At 42.6% G+C, this 27,814-nt stretch overlaps 2 protein-coding genes across 10 annotated transcripts; one reads left to right on the forward strand and one right to left on the reverse strand.

Annotated features, from left to right (window-relative positions):
• Nucleotides 1-248: 248 nt before the first annotated feature.
• On the reverse strand, nucleotides 249-25,415 carry KPNA2 (karyopherin subunit alpha 2). Of its 7 annotated transcripts, none has more exons than XM_081028434.1 (12): nucleotides 7,771-7,874; nucleotides 6,933-7,026; nucleotides 6,583-6,680; nucleotides 6,292-6,429; nucleotides 5,062-5,150; nucleotides 4,017-4,285; nucleotides 3,670-3,764; nucleotides 3,311-3,574; nucleotides 2,904-3,137; nucleotides 2,457-2,639; nucleotides 1,196-1,345; nucleotides 249-592 (listed from the first exon to the last, which is right to left on the reverse strand). In XM_081028434.1, the coding sequence occupies exons 3-12, from the start codon at nucleotides 6,655-6,657 to the stop codon at nucleotides 500-502; spliced, it is 1,590 nt and encodes a 529-aa protein (XP_080884560.1). In that variant the 5' UTR covers nucleotides 6,658-6,680; nucleotides 6,933-7,026; nucleotides 7,771-7,874; the 3' UTR covers nucleotides 249-499. The 7 variants fall into 7 exon arrangements, with proteins under 7 accessions (XP_080884560.1, XP_080884561.1, XP_080884563.1 ...); XM_081028435.1 differs by lacking the exon at nucleotides 7,771-7,874 and adding an exon at nucleotides 7,513-7,693; XM_081028437.1 differs by lacking the exons at nucleotides 6,933-7,026; nucleotides 7,771-7,874 and adding an exon at nucleotides 25,341-25,415.
• On the forward strand, nucleotides 22,776-27,702 carry LOC308488571 (UPF0450 protein C17orf58). Of its 3 annotated transcripts, none has more exons than XM_081028439.1 (4): nucleotides 22,776-22,902; nucleotides 25,006-25,464; nucleotides 25,720-25,914; nucleotides 26,746-27,702. In XM_081028439.1, the coding sequence occupies exons 1-4, from the start codon at nucleotides 22,827-22,829 to the stop codon at nucleotides 26,934-26,936; spliced, it is 921 nt and encodes a 306-aa protein (XP_080884565.1). In that variant the 5' UTR covers nucleotides 22,776-22,826; the 3' UTR covers nucleotides 26,937-27,702. The 3 variants fall into 3 exon arrangements, with proteins under 3 accessions (XP_080884565.1, XP_080884566.1, XP_080884567.1); XM_081028440.1 differs by having other exon boundaries at nucleotides 25,723-25,914; XM_081028441.1 differs by lacking the exon at nucleotides 22,776-22,902 and adding an exon at nucleotides 23,369-23,457.
• Nucleotides 27,703-27,814: the final 112 nt, after the last annotated feature.

Here is a 27,814-nt window from a genome sequence, read left to right on the forward strand (position 1 = left end):
TGGCTGTGTGAAATAGATGTGAAGTCTGGCAGTGCCAACAGCCATTATCACCAAGAAGCAAAGCAGCCTAAAGCAAAGCTGGAACACAGACGCAGGAAGGAAAAGTTATTACCCCGCATCCTTGATGACATCACAAACGGCACTATAACCAGAACTAAACCTCCAATTAGTCACATAGGCGTGATTTCATTACCCTTCATTTGCAACCTAAGAGGTCCAAATTGGAAAGCAAAAAACATAGGCACGGTGAAGTAACGAAAGGGTGGAATTGAATCTTTATTTACAGGACACTGCAAGATATGAAATTCCACATAGAAATTAGAAACCCATCAAGAGGAGAAGCTTCGTACAGTATGTACAGTTTGGAACTGTTCAAGTATAGTTTCGTTGTAAAAAGTGCTACAATAACAAACCACATTTAAAAAGAATTCTTAGTAGGGAAACAGTAAGACAAACTTATACCATAGCACACAACAGTTTTATGCCTCCGCTGTACAATTTAAAAGTTAAAGGTCCCAGGAGCGCCATCCTGAACTTGGAATGTGTAGCCGTCAGAGGTAGATTCTGGCACAACATTTTGGTCTTCCTCTTCCTGGAAATATTTTTTAAAACAAAAAATATTAATCCCATAAATATGGCACATGTCTAAGCAGTAGCCTGCTTAGTTTATTTACTCTTAAGGTCTTCATCTGAGTATTTCACACTTAATCCTGTACCGTATTTCAATATTTGAAATAGTGGAGGGAGGGAGAGACGGCTGCTAAAACATGCCAATTCATGAGTGTCTGGAAGGGGAAGGTTCTGAATGGGTTAAAGAATGCTACTACAATAACAGTATTTTTCTTCTCCACCTGTCACTTTAATAGGAAAGGAAAAAACTGCTAATTAGGCCCAGAGTCTGGTCATGGGGTTGGCACACTTCTCTACCAACTCCCACACAAACTTACTCTCAAGATACTGCACAATTCCCAAGGCTATTCATTTAAAAGTAAATTGGCGATTTAAAAAAATCTCAAGTTAAAAAGATTGTTTAATCATCAAGCCAAACGTGAGAAGAGCAAATATGTACATCATGTCCTATTTACACTGATATTTTGCTATATTTATCAAGGGGTACAGGGCTCACTAAAATGTATAAATAAAGACCTTAAATGCGTATTTTCCAAGTTCTTATTAACATCACCATGTTACTTACCTCTACAGAGAAATACTTCTCAATCAAGTTTAATGAAGCTTTGTACACAGACTCATTTTCATGGTTTTGCAGAGCTTCAATTTTGTCCAAACCTCCACATTCTTCAATCATTATACTAAGTTTCTCAGTTTCGCCTAGTTTCTCCGCAGCCTAAAAAAAAATTCCAAGTTTACTGGCCTATATACTCTGGATGCTTGATTTTAATGAAGAAAACAATGTCTGTGTTTGAGTACTAATATATATCAGACAGAAATAAACACTTGACAATTCCTTCAACAACCCTACAAGATAAAATCCGTATCTTCAGTTTACGTTTTTTAAAAATTCAAGGTGATCAGATCTGCACTTGCTCTTAGCAACTAGCACTGCAGCTTTTGGCCACAGAGATCTTCAAATAGTTCTCAACCTTTTCTGTGCATCAAAATCACCTGGGTAACTTTAAAAAGGCCACCATACCTAGGCTCAATTGGTCTGCAACGGCAACAGGAAATTTCTGTTTTGTAAAAGCACCCCAGATAATCCCAAAGTGTAGTCAGATGGGAACCATTATCTAAAGGCAAAGATGGCCTATGGTGCACAATAACAAAATTTCCCTAAATTATTTGTGGGTATCAAAAATGTATTAGGTATAAGAATACTGTGGTTAAATTTTTTAAGTTCTCAACCTTCAGGATACACAAATATTTACAGATGAAACAACTTACTTGTTTCAAAATACTTTAGGAGGCTTAAGCAAGGGGTAGTAAGGGGTAATAGGAAAATAGGTCAAACGTTTAGGTCAAGACAAATTTATCTTGGGTGATGTATATACCAGGGATCATTATACTAAACTCAACTTTTGTACATAAAATTGACGTAACCAGAAGTTTAAAGCTGGTGACAAGGACCTACCTACCATTAATCACTGTGACAAAGTGCCATACGCTAGCATGCTTGGATCAATTAGGAATGAAATGTAATCAGGTAAGTCATTCAAATTTAGTTTCACCAAAATTCAGTATGAAATTGAGGAATTAAAATTTTTTGACAGGAATGAAGTGTCCACATATGAATTTGACTTCAATTCAGGTCACATCAGGCACTTGTCATCTCCTTTTTGCCTTTTAATCGCCTGTCGCATCTACCAAGAGTGTGGCCAACAAAAACAGGCTTTCTCATTCTGTGACCTACTGAGTAAACTAAGCTGCCCCATCTAGTCTAAATAGTAAGCTAATTATCCTCAAGCCCAAACTCAAAGACATGCCACCTTGTTAAGACTTACCTGAAAGATATTTGAAATGGCATCCAGAATAACCAGAATAATTTTGGTATCTTTCGCAGTTAAGAGGTTCATCAATGGTTCTATTATGCCACAATGAACAAGGTACACAATTTGTTCAACTGTTCCACCACTTGTATAGTTGGTCACAGCCCATACAGCTTCCTTTTGTGTCTTAAAGTCTGCCTATAAACATAAGGAAACAGGTTTATTTCAGAATGGTTGTAAAAATAACATTCCAAAAGTGCCATTTTAGATAAACAATGACTAAAACTATCAACTGGTTCCATCAAATGGTTAAGTGAAAGATTACTGGCTATTCTTTAGCACAGGACTGCAAGTGCAACCCATCATTGGTACATCAAGAATCTTGTTACGCACAGCTCTACCAAATGCCCATCCATAACTACTAATAATCCTTGGATTAAGGTCTCAGACTTCATTCATCACCTTAGAGAGAATGCCAATGAGGAATGGGACTAATCCATGGTTCACCACTTGCTGTATCTGGTCCTGGCGGCCAGCTGTGATGTTTGACATTGTCCACGTGGCTTCCTTCTGGATATTAGTTTTGGAGTTTGTTAGCAGGCTGGGAAAGACAGTAAGTGCTCCCGCATCTATGACAACCTGAGTCTGTTCATCGGTCCCAGTGACAATATTTCCAATGGCTCTTAGCGCAGGAGTCTGAAAGGAAAACAGTGGTTGATGTTGGCAGTTATCTTTAGTTTTTTTCCAACATGCTCAAAAACTCTGTACCCTAAACGGGGCTCATCATGGCCTAAAACAGGCAGTAGGTTGACATTAGCATCAATTGATCATGCTCCGTGTCACGTAGTCTCGTCCGAAAGTTAACTCACCACAATGGGCAATTCAGTAGCTCCTAGGAGCTTCACAAGTTGGGGCACGACTCCTGTTTTCACGACCATCTCAATTCGTTCATTTGGACCATCAGTAAGGTAGGAAATGGCCCAGCAGCTATCTGCTAACACTTCTGGATCATCGTGATGCAGGAGACGAACTAAAGTAGGAAGAATTTGCTCAACAGCATCTAATGGGGGCGCAGGGTTCTTGTTGCGACACAGGTTTGAAAGTGTCCAAGTAAGATTACGTAAGTAACCACACTGGGGAAAAAGAAAAATGCAATGAGAGGTTTTGTTTTCTGAGGGGGTGGGAAAAATTAGAATCAACAAGTAACTTGACTATGTTAGTAACTTACTGCTAAAGATGACATATCAGGAACCGCAAGAAGAGCCAACAGTGGGTCAACAGCACCATACTTGATAACCAAGTCTCGGAAAACCGAACCATCACCTGAATAAAGGACAAAATTAGTCCTATCTACTTTCCTAGTACCATCAATGTTCAGTGACCAAGAACACCTGTGTTATAATACAAAGACAAAATATTGGAAGTTCCCTAACTTAGAGGCCACTTTTGCCCCAATAAGCACTGGAAGCAAGTTCAAAACTTGACACAAAGGACACTATCACTTATGACAAGGCACATCTCCTAACCTCAGCAAAATTAGAGACATTCTGTCAAAAGAATTTAAAATGCAAGTACCTGCAATGTTTCCTAGAGCCCATACGGCTTGTTCACTGATGTGAGCATGGGGCGATGCCAATAGGGAAATGAATGCTGGAATAGCACCTCCATCTACTACAGCCTTGGTCTGTTCTGATGTTCCAGAAGCAATGTTAGTGAGGGCCCAAGCAGATTCAAACTGAATGGGACTACAATCAGTTCTAGCCAAGAAGGACACAAATTTGGGGATCAAACCAGCCCGGATGATGCTGTCTATTGGTGGCTGTTTTTCCCTAGAAAGCAGTTTCCTAAGAGTGAGCAAAAAGAGAAACAAAAGTTGGAGGAGATTAATATAAAATTTGTGTAAAAACCAATTTAAAATGCAACTCAAGAGTTTAGAACTTTAGAACTAAAGCTCAGATATCCTGGAATTTAAAAGGAGGTGAACAGACTGGTTGCACGGTACTATCATATGAGATGTCTTTAAACCACCTTTTTCCAAAATCAAACTATTACCAGTTTTGTAGATTAATTACCCTCCTCTCTTCATCCCTACAGAAATCTACTTTAGATCTCGTCAATCTGACAGAATCACACTGTCATTGTTAATTTGTGTTTCTCTGACCAAGTGAGGTTAAACATCTTCTCCACGCTCATTGGTCATTTGGATTTCCTCTACATTGTCAAGCTACAGAAATTATTAATCCTTTCTGTTATGGATGTGTATGGTGAGAGATAAAAGCCTAAACATACTTAGTTTCTAAATGGATGTACCATTCTAAATGGATGTGCGAATCCCATTTACTGAATAATTTCTCCTTTCCCTGACAATGACTTGAAATGCCACTTTCATAAAAATTTTGATGTTTTGTTTAAAGTAAACCAAAAGTTTAATAGTGATAGTCATGGGGTGTGGGTGGGATTTTAGGCATGATAGAAAATTACAGTTTTACCAAAGGAAGATTCTAATGAACATAGGACTATGGCTAGCTTAACCATTACCCACACCATCTATCTCTTTCCAACCAAAAAATCTAAAAAGGCTCAGTTCTCAGGTTACCCATGTATAACAGACAAGACTTACCTGGCAGCTTGAGTAGCTTGGAGCTGGCTTTCCAAATTGTTGCTATTTATGCCTTTGACAATATCCTCAACAGACCAATTTACAGTGCCCTACAAAAACAATGGAATTATCCTTTGTAAGATTAAATACAAACAATAAAATTTCTATTTGCCATTGTGAAGACATTTTAAGGTTTATAATGAGTTACTAAACGTGTATTAGCCCTATATTTAACTTTGCCTGTTAATTAAATATTATTTTATATGTAGAATAGTTCTCAAACTTGGTGTCATGACTTACTGGAATCTCAAGTTACAGAGTATCCCAGCATTTTGTCACTAAAAAAGGTGACTGTGAACAATTTAAAAAATTACAGCAGTCTGAAGGTTATTCCGACATTAATCTCTATCACTTGCATTCAGATACGCTTTTAGGAAACAAGGTATGGAGTTATAAGCAATGTGCTGAGGATTTTCTTATCTAACCTTGTAATCGACACATTCCCAAGTATAGTGCAGCAAAGATGTTTTATGTTGTGATCACAGTAGAAAGGTTTGAGAAACAATGCTATAGTTAACTTGAGAAGATGGGATTTAAGTAGAATACTCTAGAAACAGCACAAAAGTAGTATTCTATTTTGAATGATAGAATGCGGAGCACTAAAAGAAAGCATAATGTAAAGAAATTAAGTGCCTAATTATCTTTGAAAGACAAGAGATAAGTTTAAAAATCTAAGATGGGTCTAATTTACAAAAACAGCCTTCAAAAAATATTGATTTAAAACCATCAAAGTTGTTAAGCAAAGAAAGAATATGTCTAAAACAGTATTTTAGGAAAATTTTTAGGTAAATAGTACGTGGCATAGAATGAAAAGGAAAATAAATTAGGAGAATACTAACAGTATTTCAAGAAGAAAAAGACATGAACAAAACTGGTGACAAGTACAAACAATAGAGAATAACAAAAAGTAGAAATAATCCAGAAAGCAATTGGTTCTGGACACACTTTCAGTTGGTATTGGAATGGCCACCAGGTCAAGGTACCGAGCTGGCAGCTGTAAACGCAGGGAAACTTGAAGGGAGATCAAAGCTACAGAAGACCTTGGAATCAGATTCAACAGATTATGAAGATGGGCAGGAAAGAAAACCCATCAGAATTACTGATTCAGAGCAAAAAGGAAATCACAGATTTTATAGTTAGAACCATAAGGTAGGAATGTTTTCAAACAATTATAAGCTAAAACATATTTACCTGGTTGTTGCGATTTTCCTGCAGTGGAGAAGTAGCATCATCGGGAAATGAGCTTACATTTCTCCTTTTCAGCATCTGGTCATCTTTCTTAGCTTTCCTCAGCTCTACATTAACTTCTATTCGGCGCCGCCTCATTTCCTTGGGAAAAGATAACATACCATTTCACCTAACATTTCAGTTTTTGTTAGAAAGTGAGGGCATTTTTTCCAAATTCCCTCAAATAGTTTTGACCCCTTCCCAAATAGTTTCCCATTCAAAAAATACTAGACAAAAGTAACAGAAAGTACTCACTGTACTGTCTTTTCCCTTGTTCTTGAATCTGTTAAGGCGCGCAGCTGGTGAATTAGCATTCTCGTTGGTGGACATGGTTATGAGACAAAGGGAGAAAGCTGTAAGATGGGGAGAGAAAAAAAATGTGTCCCTTATGTCATTTTGCTTTGTCAGTAAGAAAAGCATTAATAGGTATTTCACCCTTTTTCCATACTAATTCTCCAAAATCTTTGTGTACTTTAACCTTACAGCATTCAAAATTCGGACTAGCCACAAGCCTTTCCTAATATACTGGGCAGTGTGGCTCTAGACTCCACCATACAGAGTCTGTAAATGGGTAATTGAAGACAAAGTAGGCGAACTGAGCTTACGGTCAATATCTATGTCCTAGGCGCAAATACATTCAGATTCTCTGGAGGCTCTCTCTATTGTCTTTAAAGGGCCCAAATAGGCACATTCTCCACACTTGAAAAAATAAGAGAAAAATGTGGTTCATTATTATTACATTATGGCGTCTCCCATAACAGTTCTTGTCAACACTGAAAATTTGCGACACAATTCTGCATCGCGGTTCCATTTTCATTTCCAGGAATTTCGAGTAACTGCACTTCATTAGGCTGACGTTATTCAGACTAAGATACTTACGAGCAATCTCCAAAAGGTGACAAAAGTAAAAGAGCGCCTTACAATTTACCTTTATTCCCTTGTGTCCGTTGACGAAACTGACACAGCCAACCCCAGGCCTAAGCGCCGCGCTAGTTTCTCCAACCGCCCCCTCCATCTCTATGCCCTTCCCCTGCCCCCCACCCCGGGGAAGATTCAGCCGGTAACCGCCAGAGGAGGGGCCAGAGGTCCTGGGCGCACCCCGGCACTTTGGGAACACCGGCACGATCGCTAACCAGCTGAGCCGATCGGCCGCCCCCTCCCGGGACTTTGGCCCTCCGGCCTTACTCTTGTTTTCCGAGCCGCGATGCGCAAAGGATCTCGATGAGGCTTGCCGAGTTTCGGCGGCCTAAAGCCCAAGGACTTACTCACTTCGCGGAACAGCCCTTTCGTCAACAACCGACGCCCCAGAGGCTTAGTCAACCAAGGAGGCCAAAGCCAGGCCGGGCGTGTACCCGGAGCCTCCCCCTCCCGCCACCCGTAGGCAGAACGCGGCCTGCAGGTCAGCCGTTACCGCTCGGGCCGGGCTGGGACCTGAGTTCGTACCTACACAGCCGGCTCGGGCTTCTACAGGAGACGGCGCAGGGGAGCACAAGCTGCGGGTCCGCTACTCGGCAACGAACACCACGGATCAGCCAGACGACCGTGTGGCTCGAGCAGCCGGCCGGCGCGATTTAAATTTCCCGGTGGCTCCGCATTCTGATTGGCTGGTTCGAGTCTACGATGGGCGTCCATTGGTGGATTTAAAAAACACGTTGCAGCGGGGGTCGTACGGCCTAGCCGTAAAGAGCATAGCATCGCGAGATGAGGGAGCGGCCGGGCGATCCCAGAGCGCCTAGCAGTTTGGAGTGGAAAGACTTCAGATCCCGGCATGCAGCACGAAGGACGGGTTCTCAGCCCAGCTTTGGCCTGAGACTGTGGCCTTTGCAAAGGGTTTGCGCATTTGAAGTTCTTGGTCGTTTCCCTTATTAACCAAGTACTACAAATGATTCCCAAAATCATGTCCTTCACAAATGTTTAGAAACATATTGCTATGCATATTTTCCCTGATAGGACAGAAGAAACTTGGCAGTGGTTTCTGGCCATTATGGAGTTATGAAGTAGAAGGATATGGCACATTTGCGTGGCTTAAAAAAAAATTTTGTTTAAAAAAAAAATAAAATAAAATAAAAAAAAAATAAAAAAACTTGCATCATAAAAGACTGCATAGTCATAAAAGACTGCATATTTGCTGTGTGTGTGTGTGTGTGTGTATCTGTGTTCAAGTTTTGCCAACCGTTCCAGTAATGTTCTATGCTGTATTTTACACATTTCTGAATAAAATGTTTGTATTTTTGCCACGTATATTTTTTAAAGTATCAATGATGGTCACTAGAGCATAGGGAGTATGGGCCATTTTGCTTGCTTTATGCAAGTTTTCTGTATTCCAAAAAGGGTATTTTTAGAAAATTATATTGCGATTTATTAATTTTTTTACTATAAATTCAAACATTGAACTTTGTTCATTCTTGCAGGCATGTGTGCCAGCCTCCCTCATTGTGCAGCAGCCATGGGATTCCTAGGAGGTTGATTCTACTCCCACCTACTCAATCAGCAGAATCCCATCCCTCTAAATGCAAAAATATGAAAGGAATTCACTCCTAAACCAGTCACCCCAGGGCACTCTCTTGACTACTATGAATGGTTCAGGGGCAGACATGTGACTTAAATTCATCCAGTTTGGAAGGCTATGCCTTTTGTTTAATGATTGGAGGTGGGAAAGCAGGTGCTGTTTGCTGTTCAGAGCTGAAGGATATGAGTCCTAGAAATTTGACTAGGACAGTTGTAGAGAAACCAAGAAAGCTCTGATCAACAGCCTGCCCTGCCTCTGAAGGTTGCAATTATGACTTTGCAATTATGTCATCCAATACACTTCTTTTGTTGTTTCAGCTAAATTGAGTTTTCTTTTGTTTGCAAATATTAAGTACTATATGCCCAGAAGTATTCTAAGTGTTTTATATATATATATATATATATATATATATATATATATATATATATATATATATATATAAATACATTTAATTCTCACAATTCTGTGAGCTAGTATTATCATCTGTTCCATTTTACAGAAGACTGAATCACAAGGGGTTAAGTAACTTGTTCAAGTTTACACAGCCAGTAAAATCAGAGACAGGACTCAGACCCAGGCTGTCTGGTTCCAGGATCCATGCTCTCAACCACTATTCTGCACTTGTACCTGAAAACAACCTAAAACAGAAATATAGTGTCACAAGTGAAAGTTGCCTTTGAAATATACAATGTTGCCCTGGGGAACCATATCCTCCACTCTTAACTACTGTAGTTTGGAGATTCAGGCCTAGGCCAGTCAGTACCTTCTATACCCCACCCCCACCCCTCACACCCATACACAGGGATTGGTTTGGTGATGAAGCCTTAACACAGTGACACTGCAATAAAATGTTTACTGAGACCTTTAAGAGTGAGATAACCTCTCTGGCACAGGACTGTGCTGTGATGACGTGAGACTGAGAATGCAGCTGCTCTGGAGAAGCAAACTCAAATGTGACCAAGTCTGAATTTTTGTTGTTGTTTTTGTTTTTGTTTTAAGGAGGGCGCAGCTCACAGTGGTCCATGCAGGGATCCAACCCACAACCTTGGTATTATAAGCACCCCGCTCTAACCAACTAACTGGCCACCCCTAAATCTGAATAATTTTAGTTTGTCTCAGTCATTCTTTCAAGTAAAAACTGTGTTCCGGTGAAAAAGTAGCTAGTTTAGCCTGCAACTCAAACACTGCACCAATGTTTTCCTCCAGAGACCACTGTATTTTGGTATGCAGAAATGATTATGCATATTTCCCATTTGTCACACAAAATATTTAAAGCATGTACTCAAGAGTCAAGACGTAATTCAACTGATGATTCTTATAACATAGTCCAGGACATTTCTTACATGAAGCTGATTCCCCCCACACCGCCATCCCCAGTGCAGGAAGGTGAAAATACCACTGTTACCTGTTTGGTGCCACTGCCTAGATTCACTAAAGTGTCAGTTTTACTTACCATTGCTTCTGCACCATCAGTGCTAAATGATTCGTGAATTATTATTTACTAATAATGTCTCGGTTTTCATGAAAAACATTTCCTGGGTGACTCGATGACTCGTGGTCCACAGGTTAACAAAAGTGACATGACACATAGACACCTAACATTTAAAGCATACACACCAAAATGTTAATAGTGCTTAACTCTGAATGGTAGAATTATAGTCAGTTTTCTTCGTTTGGTTTACCCATATATTATACAGTTTTAATGAACAGGTATTACGTGTCTAAAAAGAAATTTTTTATTTTTAAAACCCCAAATGCAGCATCTTTACATGCAACATAGAGATATTGTGCACGGAACCAGAAAGTCTCCAAATCTATCCAAGACCAAGCTTTAGGATTTAAAAGAAACCCGTATTTTTTTGTTTTGTATGTAGGAACCTTGTTATATCCATTTTCCCTTTAATCCAGATTTAAAGAAAAGGCTGTTCACCCTGGAATCCCCCAACAGTCCACAGTACATAATAGCTTATCAAATTAATGAACGTGGAATACATGCGGGCAAGAAAGAGAGGGAAGTGGCTGTAAGGGATGGGAAGGTTGGGGGACGGGGTTGCGGCGGACCTTACGTTCTGCTAGTGGTTCTTAAGGCCAGTGGCAGAAGAAGGTCCATGGGAGCTTCGTAAAATGCAGATGCCCAGGGCTCGCCCAGGTAAAAAGAAATACAACGGGGGGGGGGGGAGTACAGTCATTGGAATTTTGTTTGAAGTTCCCCAGAAACGCCTAATGTGCAACGAGGGCAGAGAACCTTCCAAGAACCCCGCAGGCAGGCACAACGCCGCCCGCGTGCGGGCCACGCAGTCCCGGGAACTGGGGCGGGAGAGCCACGCGCACGCGCGCCGGCGTCGGCCTGCTGTCTGGGTCAAGGGTGTAGGAAGGCGCAGGCGCGCGCTGCCGCCGCTGGGGGGGGTTGGCTCCCAAAACACTCACCGCCCATCGCGAGGCTGCGGAGCGCAAGGGCGGGGCGCGATGATGGCATCGCGTAAGGAGACGGTGCGAGAACCCGGATCCTGTGGTGACCCAGTGGCCTAATGGATAAGGCATCAGCCTCCGGAGCTGGGGATTGTGGGTTCGAGTCCCATCTGGGTCGCACGGAGTTTTGTTTTGGTGGAGAGAGAGACGATGATGGGCAGTGAAACCGTAAAGGCAGATTCCGAAATGTGGTTATTTCACGTCTCTAGCGAGCTCGAGGACCATTGTATTTACAATTAGGAAACGCATCGCCGCGTTTTCAAAACACTACAGTTGAAACTTTGCAAAGTGAAAGAGCTAAGATCTGACTCCAAAGCGGAGCGCTTTTCTTGCTTAACTTGTACTGACTTTCAAAAGAAAAAAGCCGACCAGACACATGGCGTCACCCCTTTTTCTGTCTTCCGTCTCGTACTGTTTCACAAGGGCATCCACACATGGAAAACTTTCTCCCCATTTTTATCCCAAGGGGGTGTGTGAGCAGATCCCACTGTGCTGGCTTCAAACATTTTTTTCCAGTACTAGAGAAGAGTTCATAGAAAAGCAACTGTGCTGTTTTACAACACACAAATATAATACACATAATTTATGATTTCTGTCCCCAAACTAGTATGAACAACATACTGTAGTTAGAGCACGTAAAGTTTTTGGGTGTGTGGGCGTTTCATTTGCAAATTAGTGTAATAAAGAAATACAATCAGATTCTGTGACCACGCAGGGCTGGGCCACGTGGTCGGCTCTTGCAGCCAGTCAGCTGTGAGCAGCAAATGGGATCATTTGCATTTTCTTCTTATACTTTCTTCGATCGGCAAATTAAAGTTTCTTTTTTAAATTAAAAAAAAAAAAGAAATACAATCAGTTTAAGCTTTTCAGACTGGTTCCGTTGACTATCTTGAAAAGTTTAAACTCTTGCAAAACTTGTACAAGAGGCATATCATTGAGTTACTTCCTACTCTTTAAAAACTACTAAATACTAAATGCAATGTAGTACCCTGGATTTGAAGCTGAAACAGAAAAAGGACGTTAGTGGAAACGCTAGTGGAATCAGAGCACAGTCTGGAGTTGAGTTACTGGTAATGTACCGATGTTGATTTCTTAGTGGTGACAAATGTCATGGTAATGGAAGATGTTAACATTAAAGGCAACGGGAAGAAAGATACATGGGAGCCCTCTGCTCGATCGATGAAACTTTTTTATGAAGCTGAAATTATTCCAAAATTAAAAATTTATTAAAAAAAAAAAAAGAACAACAAAGCAACCAATGGAGAAATTTAACTAATACCTTCACCTCTGCCCCCTTTTTAAGATTAGGAATGGAGTGCTGAAATTTTAAAACCAGACACATTAACAAATGAAGACCAGGGGTTAATTTCCAGCTCCATTTCTGGTATCTCAGAGTTGGTGGACACATTAGGTCTTTGCGTGCAGTAGGTGTTCAAAACTTCTGCACTGAATTGTCTCCTGCCTCCTATCACTAGGCAGCATCTGGAGACAATGGACAGTGACAAAGTTTCCCTGGTCCCCAAAGGCACATGATTCTTCAGTGTTCTCTGCCTTAGGGCTTCTGACTGGCCTGCCCAGGCCTCCCGCAGGGCTCCTCAACTCTGTCAGCTTTGCCCCCGAGGGGATGTTTGGCCTATCTAAAGACATTTTTTATTGTCACAACTGGGGGAGTGCTCCTGGCATCTAGTGGGTAGAGGCCAGCGATGCTACAGGCATAAGACAGTCCCCGTAACAAAGAATGATCTGGCCCAAAATGTCAACATCATCCACGTGTAGGAATTGCCTTAGACACTTGACAAACAGGAATGGTGTGATTATATCATTGAGGGGGCCTCACAAAAACCATTTTAGGGCCTCATCAGTTGTCCCTGTCCTGTTTTTATCACCTTTCCTTTGTCCCCAAGCAGTCTCAAGGACAAAGTGAGGAGTAGGTCAAAGTGTGCTTCCAAACAGAATTCTGGGAATGCTCAAAGTAAGCTGGGTGTAAAGCTGCACTTAATGCATATCGTGCTGAGTTGAGGGCCTGGTTCTGGAACCCAAACATGGCCACGGGAGGCAGGATGGCGTGTGAGGAGACAAACAATGGCAGGACCTCAATATGTTGTGGACTCAATTATTTGGAGAAACCCATTTTCCCCACAGGCAAGATATATTATACCTATCATCAAAGACAGAATCCTTCATTAATGAAAGAAGATGTCCAAATTCAGACATCTGAAGTTTTTGCATAAGACTCTCCTTTTCATTTCAGTTGAGCCAGATGAACATCAGGTCTTTACTAGAATCATGATTTATTTTTAATTATAGGCTGTTTACTCTGAGGCTAAAAAAAAAAATCAACATGTAACATACACACAGAAAAGTCACATATCATAAGTGTGCAGCTCATTTATGTTCACATAACTGAACACGCTTGTATAACCAGCACCCAGATCAAGAAAGGAGACATTGAACATGGCAGAAGACACGCCCCCCCATCCCCTGAGCCACCTCCAATCTCTGCCTCCTCCCAGGGTGGCCAGGAGCCTTATTTCTAACGGCATTGTTTAATCTTGCCTGATTCTGTACTGGATCACTTTGGAATTTTAATTTTTAAGGCTTGAATAAATACAAATATTTATGAGTATTGTATTAGTTCAAATTTTTAAAACGCATTTAAAAATCTCAGGAAATACATCAGAATTAATATTAAAACACAATCCAATAATACCGACAAACAGAAGTATCATACTTTAAAATCTACCAGGTTGCAGTATAAAACTACAGGCAAGTGGTCGTTTTTCTCTATCCCTGTCGGAAATCCCACACACAAAAAAAACACAAGAGGATGAGAAGCAGAACCACAAACAACATCGTTAATAAAAGTAGGAGACATCTGAATCCCCTCCCCTAAAAGGAGAAAAGCTACCTAAAGCAGTGAGGAACCAGGTCGAGGATTAGAAAAGGAAGCTCGTGGCCGCAGATCTTAGGAAAGGCCAGCAGAGGGCGCTTCTCTAAGGGGTGGGTATCACTCGGAGAGGCAAAATAATAATCCCTTGTTTGCAATGACAAGACTGGAGGGGGTGGATGACAGCGCCGCCTCCTCACAGGGACAGTCCCGCGTTCTGGGTACGGATGTGTTTTCCTTGCTTGCAGGGCTTCTGCTGGCACCACCACTCCGGGATTTAGGCACTGCCAGAACGCACGGGTCCAGGAACCAACGAGGATGTAGGAGTGGCCCCTCCCACTCGGACCACTAATAATTCACTGGAAGAACTTTGTGCTTCACTGCCCGTGATCTGTGACTTAGTGGAACCACCAGAGGTTCCAGTGCCCAAGGGAGAAATGTTTAAACCAGGAATACCATCATGGTTCCATTCATTGGAAGCTGAGGCTACCCATTGGCCATTTGGATTCCTCATGCTGCTGAATCCATAGACATGGAGAAGAGGGTCACTGTTATGGGCTGTATATTTATGTCACCTCAAAATCTATATGTTGAAACCCTAAGCCACAATGTTTTGGTATTAGTAGTATTAGAAGGTGGGCCTTTGAAAGTAATTAGTGTTCGATGAGGTCATGAGGGTGGAGCCCCCATGATGGGATGAGTGTCCTTGTAAAAGGAGTCCAGAGCCCTTTCCTCTCTCTCTCTCTCCCTCTCCATTCCTCTCTCCCTCCCTCTCCCCCATCCACCAACCCCATGTGAGGATACAGCAAGAAGGCAGCCATCTGCAAGCCAGGAAGAGTTCTCACCAGAACTTAACCATACTGGCACCCTGATCTAGGACTCTCGGACTTCCAGCCCCAGAAATAAATGTCTGTTGTTTAAGCCATCTTTGTTATAGCAGCCCCAGCTAAGACTGCATGACTGATGTGATTACCAAGGGGGAAACTCCTCTGCTACTTAGTGGAGGAAGGAGGCAATGTCTGGAACCCAAAGATTCACCGGGGGCACATTTTAGTGTGCCCTTGTCCCAAAGACCTGGTTAGTGGGAAAGTACAGCAATCCAATAAAGACAGGATTATCAAGAATTCAGGACCTACAGGAATACAGTTTTGGGTCTCCCTACCAGGCATAGAGGCCTGCCCAGTTGCAGGTAAGAGAAATGTGGAATAAGTGATGGAAGAAGGCAGCTATAATAATCAACTTAGACCTTATGGCCAATTGTTGAGGAGCCTCTAATAGCTATGTTTCATGTTCATTGGCTCTTTACCCTTCTTTTTTCTTCCTACCTTATATAGATAGCACTGGTAGTGCCTAATGGTTTCGGGATCACTTGACTATATCTGTATAATCTTGGGCGAGTTACTTAACCTTTCTGTGCCTCAGTTATTCATCTGTAAAACTGGGATAATAAAAGTATAAGCTCATTTTGATTTAAAGATTTAAATACTTGGAACAGTGCTCAATAGGTGCCAGCTGTTATAATCATTATTATTATTGACAATAGATTTTCTTTCTCATTTCATTGTAACCTTAGACAAGTACCCAAATTGTTAAAGAAAAAGTGTCCCAATTATGCATAAATGTAAAAAAATCACTTATTAAACTACAAGTACTCAAATATATGGTGATGGAAGGAGAACTGACTCTGGGTGGTGAACACACAATGGGATTTATAGATGATATAATACAGAATTGTACACCTGAAATCTATGTAAATTTACTAACAATTGTCACCCCAATAAATCTAATTAATAAAAAAAAAACTACAAGTACATATTTATATTGAATGTTCTAAAATTTGGAATTAGATTTTTTTTAAAACCCTCCAAATTAATTTATTATATATATATATATATATTTTACAATAGTAGTTGGCATAATCATAATAGGAAAAAACCCCAGGTTCAGAGAATGGTAGAAACCCCAAGTTCTACCATAATAGCATAATGATATTAGAAACCCCAAGCTCAACATAATGATTATCTCTGGGAAGAATAGGAAAATGGATTAGGGAGGGGCGTAAGGGGCCCTCAACTGTGTGTTGTTACCTATTTCTGCAAAACAAATTACCGCAAAATTTAGCGGCTTAAAAGAATCAACATTTATTACTCACACTTTCTGTGACACAGGAATCTGGGAATGGTTTAGCTGGCTGGTTCTGCTTATGGCTCAGGAGCTTTCAGTCAAGCTGTGCGCTGGAGCTGCCGTCTTATCTGAAAGCTCAACTGGGAGAGGATTCGCTATCAAGCTCACTGGCTGGTTATTGGCAGGCCTCAGTGTCAGTGCTAGACATGTCATGAAAATTCAAGAAAAGATCCAACAAGATTTAAAAATTTAGCAAAATAATTCTACACTTCACTTGGAACAAAACACTACACTAGCCAAAATGATTTTTGAAAAGACATAACACCATGATAATTATAGCAATGTTCCACTAGGGGCAGATAAGCATGGGAAGAAACAGAAGAAGTAAGAGAGCAGAGTAGAAAGTCTAGAAATAAACCTATGTTTATTATAAGCTAACATTCTCTATGTTAAAGAGACATCACAACTTTGGGAAAGGATGGATTTATTTGCCAATTGAGTTAGACAACTTCCTAGTTATTTGAGGAAAAAAATAAAATTAGATTCTTACTTCATACTACCTACCAAAATAAATTCCAGATGGAATCATGATTTAACTACAAGCACTAGAAAAATATGGGTTAATACTTGAGTCGGAGGAAGTCTTTCTAAGCATGAAAAAAGACACCAGAGACATTGTTGTTTTTTTTTTCAGAGACATTGTTAAACAAGAGATTGATGGATTTTTCCAGACAAAATTTAAAAGTTCTATGGTTAAAATTTGGCTGAGAAGTGAATCAAACAACATCCTGGGAGGAAATATTTGCAATATATATAATGGACAAAGGGTTAAAATTTTTGGCTATAAATATTTCTTAAAGGAAAACTATGACCATCCTAATAAATAGACAAGGAACATGAACAGGAAACAAACAAAAGGAACACAAATGGCTAAGAAATCTATGAAAAACTGTACAATATCACTAGCAATCAAAGAAATGTGAATGAACACAAAGAGAAACCTTAAAACAAAACACTTCAGGACAGCAAGGATATCAAATAATGATGATTTGCTATCACAATGTGTAGAAATAGCCATTATTGCAGGCCTGCACTGATTACTGATTAGTGTAAACTGATAAAGCACGTCTGGGGGACAATTCAGCAGTATGTAGCAAAAACATTGGAATTACCGTATCCTTTGAGTCAGCAAATTCGATGTCTAGGAATTCAGTCATAAAAAGTGAAAAGATGTTGACATATCATTAAAATTTTAAAAACCATGTCATAAAATATGTATACACCATCATCCCACTTTTATATAAAGAAATTATGTAATGTATATTACATGTATATATATGTGTAGAAAAAAGTCTGGAAATTGATACAGCAAAATATTTATAGCAGTTACTTCTAGACAATAAGATTATAGTTGATGTTTTTCTTTTTTTCTTATCTGTAATATCTAATAAGTATGGAATGAATATGTTTTACTTGCATAAATTTAGACTTTTATAAAGGAATGGAAGATGTCACCAAAAAACTCCCAAGAGACTTGACTACATAAACTAGTAACATTTTTTTAATGTAAGATATCAAAAATTAATAGGTCCAGCTCTAGACAACGTCAACATCACAAACCCTCCCTCCCTCCGTATTCTTTCTCGTCACACTACTTACTTCCAAGGATAACAATTATCCTGACTTTTAACTTCATAGATTAGTTTTGGCTATTTATGAACCTTATAGAAATGAAATTATATAGTATACAGTCTTTTGTGTTGGACTTCTTTTACTTAATATCATCTTTATTTTGCATTTGTAATAGTCACTCATTTATTTTCATTGCTGTATTAGCAATGAATATGGTTCATGATTTTGCCTCCAGGAGACAATTTGGCAACATCTGGTGACAGTTTAGGTTGTCACAAATGGAGGTGGGGGGTGCTATGGGTATCCAGTGGATAAGGCCAGGGATACTGGTCAATATCCTACAATGCACAACAAAGAATTATCTGCCCCGAATGTCAATGGTGCCGAGGTTGGGAAACCCTGCTCTATAACATTCCACTGTGTCACACTATAGCCATTCCTCTGTTGATGGGGACAAAGAATGTTTTACAACGGCAAAAATTGAAAATTTGTGAACAAAATGTTCACAAATTATGGCTTGTCTAAATGAGAACATGTTAGGCAGTTATGAGATTTCACATTTACAAAGAGTTTGTAATAATATCGTACGACATTTAATTTACTAAAAGCTGGATACAAAATTGTATACACAAAACATAAAATGGGGAAGCGCTTCTATCGTGGTGTTATGTAAACAACACAGGTTCCAAAACAGTGTAGATACTCTGACAATGCACCTGTGTAAAACTACTACCTAAGAGCCTGGAAGGGACAGCGTGGGAATGTTGCAGTGATTTTTGGTGGGGGGGTGGGGGGTGGTGAGACAAGGCCTCCATTTTGTAGTTCTTATGTCTATACTTTTCTCATTTTTCAAGTTTTCCATTACAATAATGTAGAGTGATAGGAAAATAAAGAATTGAAATGAAGCTACTCACAACCACTCATGGGCTCACCGTGTCTGTGGGAGATTCTGTCTGCAGGGCACAGAGGCTCTCCAGCACCTTCTCCCCCTGGGGTTCCTTCCCTGTGTGCTGCCATACTTCCTAAGCCTGGGTAGTGTCATAGGCCTCTCTTATACCCGTGTCTCTGCATGCTGTTGCCTCAGGCCGCAGTGCTTGCCCTCATTGGTCTATCTGGTGAACCCCAGTCATTCTTCAAACCAGACTTTATGTGCCATCTCTAGCAACCTCTACTTGACCTCCATCTCCTGTGGAGATGCTTTCTCTCTAACAGGTACAGCTTTTTCAAATCTTACTTAACACCGTGATTGAATGTATTTCCCACAGTAGTCTACCTGAGGGAAGGATTTATGTCCTAATATCCCAGGACCTGGCCCAGTGCCTGTGGGAGTAAACTTATAAGGACTGTCTGTGAAAGTCTGAAGAATTTGGGGAGAATTTGGCCCCAATCAAGGTGGTCCTGAAGCAGAACTAGGATATGACCCTAATTTACCTAATGGGAACCAAAGCACTTGTATTGTACTTTTTTGGAAGAATGATGACGACTGGTATTTCTGGCTTCTAAAACAGTACCTGGCCCATAAGATTTTGATACCAACTGGTGAACTGCAAATTCAATTCTGGCTGTAGTTAGTGCAGACCCCACTAATTAAAGGGCTGGTCCACAACAAGACTGCCCTCATTTTAGACCAACTGGCTGCAAATCTGGGGGGTTCTCACAATCCCCCTCAGATTTGATAGCTCTCTACAATGACTCACAGAACTCAGGAAAGTGCTATACTTATGATCACAGCTTTATTATGAAGGATACAAATGAGGGCCAGCCAAATGAAGAGACACATAGGGTGAGATGTGAGAGGGCCCAATGGCATACCTCATTTTCTCTCGATGGATCAGGGTGTATCACCCTCCTAGCACATCAACGTGTTCACCAACCAGGAAGCACCACTGAGTTTTCACTGGGGTTTCAATAAACCAGTAGGCATGATGGGTTACATCACCGGCCATCTGCCATCTCCAGCCTCTCTCCCCTGCCTGGGAGTTCAGTTGGCTCAAAGTCTTGGCCCTCTAATCCCATGGTTGGTCTTTCTGGTGATTAGCTCCCTGTCCGGAAGCTATCAAAGGGGTCTCCAAGAGTCACCTCATTAGTATAAACTCAGGTGAGATCCAGGAAGCCCATGAATAACGAAGACATTTCTATCCCTTGGGAAATCCCAAGAGTTTTAGGAGCTTCATGCCAGGAACCTGTTCTTTCTTATACAACACAAAGCCACACAGTATATGCTCAACAAATATTTGCTAAACAGAAAGACACACTCAAAAATACCAGAAATTGGTAGGAAAGTGGAAAGCAGGTAGGCTCTCAGATTCTGCCACCTGACACGTGTACTCGTATATACCCGTGTGGAGATGGACACATTAGGCTATGAGAAACGATTAAACATTCCAATCACACGATGGACTTCCCATGCTCTGGTTTATATTACCAAGCACCATGATGATAATTTGGCTGCCCATGTGACTTGTTTAAGAAAGACAATGCTAGCCAGGCTGACAAGAGCATGCACATCTACCTGAGTTGATTTCTTGTTGTAAATGAGTAAAGTGGCATTCTGACTCACATCGATCAGTCTCTGAGCTCTTTGTGCCTTCCACCACTCATGTGGTTTCTGAACCTGCAAGCTGGATGCTGCTCTGGGCCGAGGCAAGTTCTTCCAGGCTGGTGCCATCCCGGAGCCTGTCGGAGCCCATAAAAACCATCCAGCTGGTTCTCTGCCTGTACATTTCAGGGTACGGGCTTCAGAGCAAGGCATTCACAACATCCCTGCAACAGAAGAGTCTTGGGATCACCTCAAATTGGATCTGGGTAACTTGAATATAAATAATCTCAAGCAGGTATGTCTGAGACGTGGTTGTAACTGAGAAAGCTTAAGTCTAATTAATCTTATTCCACTTGACTTATTTAATCTTAATTAATCTTATTCCACTTGAAGAAAGAGCATGTGAAAGAAGGGGATGTGAGGACATCTATAACCTAGGCTCCCAAAGCATGAATTTCACGGTGTTTATCTGGTCCTGGCCAGAGGCTGGAGACTCTCTGGTATGCTCAAGCCTTGCAGTGACTGGAGATGTATTCTTTTGGAGAAAATAAGAAAATTCGCTCCTCTAAAAGCTGAATGAGGAAGATCAGTCCACCTTCAGCTTCTATTCAATCTCGTGCTCAACATGCAAACTTCTGATTTAACGATGATTAGACCTCTAAATCATCTTTACAATACCATCTCCATTGCATATTAATAAAATGACATTCTTATTTATACATCTGCTTTTTGTGAGTTTGGTTAACACGAGTCGGCCCCACAAATCTGATTCATTGCCAGAACTGACTTTCAAGCTGAAGGAAGTTGAGAACCAGACTACAGAACATGAGGACACCCTCCAACATATTGTCAGCCTGTGACTAGACAGCCAGCTTTTCTCTAGATGAACATATTTACCTCACTGTATCCCTCAAAACAGCACACACCTAATTCAGGACAATTCTACAGTATCCCTGAATGATGTTGTCTTTCGATGCCCTGAATGCTCTGGAGCTCGTTGTCACAACCCTTCAAAGAAATCTGCTTTCTTGGAGATCTTGGCTCTTAGAATATACTTTCTTCGATTGCAATGAAACCTGTCACTTCATAATTTCTACCTACGGGTTCTTTCACAAAATGTAACAAATGATTTTGGGTGTCTAGGCTGCCTATCCTAAGTTCCTCCAAAAGAACTTGAACATGATGGAGTTCAGTCCTCTCACCACCCCCACTGTTCTCCTTCTAGCTTTCCAGGGTCTTTCTTGAAAATATGATTCCCCCAGAATCTGGTCAGTCCACTAACTTTATTATTTTTGAGACAGAAGATATTAGTGCAGCAAAAGTTTGTTATTTCTTTTAGCAGCTGCATCTCACTGTTGGCTCAGATGCTTCAGATAAAATGCCTTCATCTCAATGCATTTCCCCTTCCTCTTGGATTTGGAGCTGTTGAAATGGGATACATGTCGGGAAGGCTGTGGGTTTACGATGCTGAGCTTATTTTTCCCTTTGGTGAATGCCATTTCTGTTCAATCTGAGGAAGTGGGTCCTTAGCTCAGGATCAATATAGAGAGCCATTTCAAGAATTCAGACCTAAGCAGCGAAAGAGTTTTTCTTAGAAAGAAAAAAAAAGTCCACCTTTCTAGAGTTCATGAGCCATCACAAAAGAGCTGGGAAGGTGTCTTACTCATCTAGGACCTGGTGGGTAAAAGGCTTGATGAATCTATTTCAATTGAGGGGGTGGGAAGAGGGAAGGAAGGGAGAAGAAAAGCTATTTTGCTGAAGGCTTTTTTTCCTTCGGGTTCTAGAATATAAGTATTGTTTATATAGTAAAACAGTTTAACCAAACCTAGGATGCAGTGACTTGTTTCTTTCAAATCCCTGACACATTCTGGGATGAACTTTCTGTCATCTGAGATCCCCTCCCTTCCACAAACCCAAATCGTCTTAGCACTAATTTGCCTATTTGTTGTAGACTTAATCCAGACAAAAATTTCCTATCACGAATTCTCCCCGACCCTGTCCCTCAGCCCCAAACACCCTTATCCTCTCCACTTGCCTCTCCACCCTCTCCTCCCCCCAGCCCAGCCTGCAAACCCACCGGCTTGAGAGCTGAGGACTTGAGGTCCACACACGCGGGACAGACATTCGCGGGGACAACTTTGGGAGGCCATGCGCTCGTACCCCTTAGGAAGTGGGAGAAACCCCCGCGGCTCCGTGTTGTTCCAACGGTCTGTCCAGTGAGTGATTCCTGTTTCCCCAAAGGCTGCCCCTCATTAGCATGAACGGGGGTGGGGGTGGGGGGAGAGAAAGAGCAAAACGCTCAGGCTCAGTTTTAGAGCCTGGGAACCGTGTCTACAAAAATGACAGCTAGAGCTTTCTGGCTCCTCTGTTTGGTCATTGGATCATCTCCCCAAGCCCCAGTGGCGGAGAGAAAAGGTAAGATCGATGAAATGCTGAGCCCTGGGAGAGGGGCTGCGATGGGGTGGGGGGGGGGGACTGGGGAGAGGACGCGAGGAGAAAGGCGTCAGAGTTTGCAAGAGAAGAGACCCCGGGTCCGTGTTCGTAGGGAGCAAAATGTGTCCCCAAGGTTTTGTGTGTCTTGGCAGCCTTTTCGGAAAGAAGCCAGTTCAGCTACTGAAATGATCTCGAGCGAGCCAGGCAGGCTGGAGAAAACTTTGCATGTTAAGTAGTTGCTCCATCACAGAGCAGTGGAAGTGTCAGAAGGGGTCGCAGCGCGCCTTTCGGGAGCCGCGCGGGCTGGGCTCGCAGGACGCGGCGGTGGCAGGCGCCCGGAGGAGCGCGGGGTCCCCCCTGCGCCCGCGCCCGGCTCAGCCCACCAGGGCTCAGGGTGAAAGGAGCGAAAATCAGACGTTTCTCCCCTCTCCCTGTAAAGCCAACGAATGGCCCTGCGACACCTGAGTCGAACACACACACACACACACACACACACACACACACACACACACACAGAATTTCATGCATGAAATGAAGGTAAGTTACCGAGGGAATTAAAAAAATAAGGGATTTTCTGTGGGGAGGTGTTTTTGTTTTTTTGGTGTGTTGGGGGGAATGTTCTGTTCGATCTCACTATCTCTGGGAAAAATAGCTTCCCCTCCTCACGGGGCAATTTACTTTGGGTTATTTTTCCACATGGAAATTGAATGACTTCAGTGGCATTTAACCCAAATATCGGACAATCTTTCCCATGACAACAGATGGTGATATCAATGGGGAAGCAGTTGTGAGGTCAACAGTTGACAGTCAGGAGTTGGCTATCCACCAGCACTTTATTCAGCTGTGTATGGGACAACACTGACCAGTATGAGTTGGAAGCAATCTCTTTGCAAAAACAGGAACTATAACCGGCTATTATTGATGGGTGAAAACTGATTTTAAAGATTGTCAATTTGGAAAGATAAATCACTTTAAATGAAGTGTGGCAAGAGCTACAAATAGGCTGACCAAGCTCTTCAATGCAAGAGGAGAGAAATGCTGGAAACCAGCCATTAAATCAAACAACAGAAATTAAAATCAAGACGGGTTCTTGTGCCTATTGGGAAGGCACTGGGACCCAGGCAAACGGGGAGCCGACATGGTGTAACTGGGCATGCCAAGTTGCCCAGCTTCCAAGTCGGCTGAAGTGTGCTCACCAACCTGTATGCAGAGCTAGGGAAAATCATGAATAATGTAAAAAATTTGTTTTCATGATATACACTATTTAGGAGTTTTGTTTTTTTTTCCATCATCAAAGGAGGGGGAAACGTAAGCGACGTGTGTGCTTTTATACTTAACCAGGGGCCTCTAACTCCCAGTCAGGCTTTTAAAATCTTACTTAGCTGTGGTTTACCAGTGAGTGGTGTCCAAGAAGCCAGATAAAAATCCACTCACAAATGCTCGATTCTGCAGACCCAGATGACAGTGTAAACACGGATGGGAAAACCAAATAGTTCCGTTGTCAGGGGCGCTTAAACAATTAGGAGGACCTGTAATCTGAGACCTCTCCCCCTGCGGTTTGCTCTTGGTACTTTCTCAACAAATTGACCACAGCAAAAAGGCGGATGTTTGTACCTATATGTGCACATATATAGTAAAGAAAAGGCAAAAGAGTTTGTTATTTAACCAGAGCTGTCAGTGATGTTTAGTCCTAGAACGAATAGGTGGTTGTAATTTTAAAGCTATAGATTTGGAAAAGGTTCCTTAACAAAATGAAATGCTCCCGTGTGGTAAGAAGATTTGTCTCAATTGGCCTCCTTCTTGCAGGGCAAACCCCTCATCCCTGTCTTCCTTTGGGGCCTAGGAAATGGACCTGAAGCTGAGGCGGCTTCCCCCCCCAACCCTCCGCCTTCCTCTCCCCCTCCATTCTCTTTTCTCCACTTCCAGGGCTCCTGGCTTCCCCATCTCTCCTCTCGCAGGTGCTTGCTCAGTTGACACTGTCCCCATGTCCTTTCCCTCCCGGGGCCCTGTCTTCCTTCTCCCCATCGGCCTCTCCTCCCCTCCGCAGCTTCAGCTCCGCTCGCCTCCCCTCTTCTCTGCCCACAGCCTCGGCACCCCACAACAGGAAGCCCGGCCCCGGCGGCGGCCCGAGCGCGGAGATGCCAGGGCCCCGGGCGCAGCCGGTCCCCGAGGCCGCTCCCCGAGCCTGGTCGGACCCGCGGCGCCGGAAGCCCCCACCGAGCGCCGAGAACCGGGCCGGCTTCCGGGAGGCTGCGCGCGCGCCCGCCGGCCCGCCGAGCCCGCGCCTCCCGCTGGCCGAGAACCGCGCGTCACCGCACCGCGTGCCCGCGCGGGAGGACACCTCGCGGCGCGCGCGCGCCCGGGCCCTGCGCTTCCCAGCCGCGCGGCCGCCTGCGCGCGCCGCCGCCGCCCTGGCTCACCCGAACCGGCCGCCGCCGCGTCTCAGCCCGCCGCGGAGGGACGCCGAGCCCAGCGCCGAGCCCTGCGCGCGCGCCTGCGGGGCGGACCTGGACGAGCGCGAGTCCTTCTGCGCGAGCGAATTCGGTGAGCCCCGCCCCGCAGCTCCTCCCGGGCTCGGGCTGCACAGCCCACCCAGGCCGCCGCGCGAGCCCTTGCGAGCCGAGAGCGCCCGGCCGTGTTCGCGGACACCCCAAGCCAAACTCTAGAGAAACCCACCCGCTCGATCCTGCAGGCCCCACATCCGTGTGGACTGTGTCGTGATTTGTTAAAAACGCACTGGGGAAAGAAAGAGGAAATGAGCGTTATGCATGTCTCCAAACTCTTTTATGTTTTTGAAAGCAGCAGTGAACGGAATCGTGCACGATGTGGACGTGCTCAGCACCGGAATCCAGCTGGTGACTCTGCTGGTGGACCGGGACGGGCTGTACAAGATGAACCGCCTGTACATCACTCCGGACGGGTTTTTCTTCCGAGTCCACATATTAGCCCTGGACTCCGCCAGTTGCAATAAGCCATGTCCAGAATTTAAACCTGGTATTGAAACTGATCTGACCACCTTTCCATATGTACTTTATGTCACCGTTTGTAACTTGGGTGCCACAGCTCGGTCTCAGTTGGTCACCCCAGTACCTTTTTTGGGGGAGGGGTATTCGAAAATGAATAGATTTTCGATGACAGATATTTCGGTTACTGTGATTTAAGCTGCATCAGCCCCCCCCCCCCTCCCGCGCCTCCGGTTAAAGGTGAGAATAGCCCAGACTGGCACAGAGCAGGCACTCAGGAAATACTTGTCAATAAGTGGAGTGCATGATGAAACACCGTTGCCAGAAGGGATGTATAAGGGGTTCTGTTTAAACTGAGTTTATGTCATGGGGGCGGGAATGTCGGTCACCCACTTCCACGTCTTTCTAGAGATGTGCTCTGGAAAATCCTGCTGATACTTGTGATTAGGACCTCTGTTCTCTAATGTTTACTATGAACAGGCTGATGATGCTTATTTTCTAAAGCAGGGGTGTCCAAACTTTTTTCAACGTTTTTTACCAAGGGCCATATGCGATAAAATACACAAACAGCCGGGCCACTCACTCAAGGGGAAGTGCGTATTGCCTCACCTGGTTTATTTAAGTAAATTAAATATATTTTTGGAATTTGCTGCTGGGCAATTAACAATGGATTGCGAGCTGCAGTTTTGACACCCCTGTTCTAAAGGTTCCCTAGACTGTTTCCACTTGTTTTCTGAGGGATAAATGTCTGAGATTCAAGATAATAGTAAATTCAACCTCAGGCATTTCTGAAAGCTCTTACATTTTCTTGTTTTGTGGCATTTAAAAGACACTGAATTTATATTTTGTTTTGTTTTTTCAGGCAGCAGGTATATTGTGATGGGCCACATCTACCATAAGAGACGGCAGTTCCCTACAGCTCTGCTCCAGGTCCTAAGAGGGCGCCTCCGACCGGGAGACGGGCTGCTCTGGAGCGGCAGCAGCTATGTGAACAGGTTTAACCGAAAAAGGGATGGGCAAGTTCAAGGTGCAGTTCACACCCAATGCGTTTGAATTGGACCATCCTGGCATTTCTGGATCATGAGAGACTTGGAATTCAGCTACAAGATGGGAAAGATCTATCTTCATGTTAACGGGATCTTCTTTTAGAATAGGGCCCAATGCTCATTTAGGAACTAGCTGAGTAGTTCCAACTCTAATCTTGAAGTTCTCACTTTATTTGCAAAATGCTTCTTAAATGGTATGCTTCTGAGCTCCATGACAAAGTTATTCAACTATAGCACCAGTTATGCACACAGCTAACTGACCTGTCCGGTTAACAGATCACTGCTTCATGTGGTTTATTTTTAATTATTTTAATTTAAATACATTCTTCAGTAGAAATAGTTCACAAAAACATTTCCTTGATTTTATATACAACTTTGAATAGTTTATATCACGTATCAAAGCAAATTTTATACCCAAACCATCACATTTAAAATTCTGTACATAACAAGTAAGTGCACTAGTCAGACATGTATGAAATGTCATATAGATCAAACACTAGGGTCAGAACCCAAGACAAATTATAAAGTTTTCACTTCAAGAATACTAAAGGGCTTAATTCAAGCAAAATATTTTTTCAACAAGTGTTTCTGATGTACCAAAATGTAAGATATAGTTTATTTTCATGTCTCCCTGCTCCTGAAAACGTATGTTTTGTGCCGAACTGGCAGCTATCCAATGCTAAACATATTCTGGGTGTAGCTGATGTCATTTTTCTATTAAGACCAAGTATCATGTTTGTGTTTGTAAAGCAGTAAATCTTGCCTTGAAATCAGATCTTGGATGCACCTGGTTTTTTTTAGCCTCACCGAGCCCCAAAGGTTTGGGAAAAAGCCTTTCTCAAACTTACTCCAAAAACCCTGGAACCAATATTCAATGACAGCTTG

Source organism: Rhinolophus hipposideros, assembly GCF_964194185.1.
Source record: "Rhinolophus hipposideros genome assembly, chromosome: 20".
Classification (NCBI taxonomy): Eukaryota; Metazoa; Chordata; class Mammalia; order Chiroptera; family Rhinolophidae; genus Rhinolophus; species Rhinolophus hipposideros.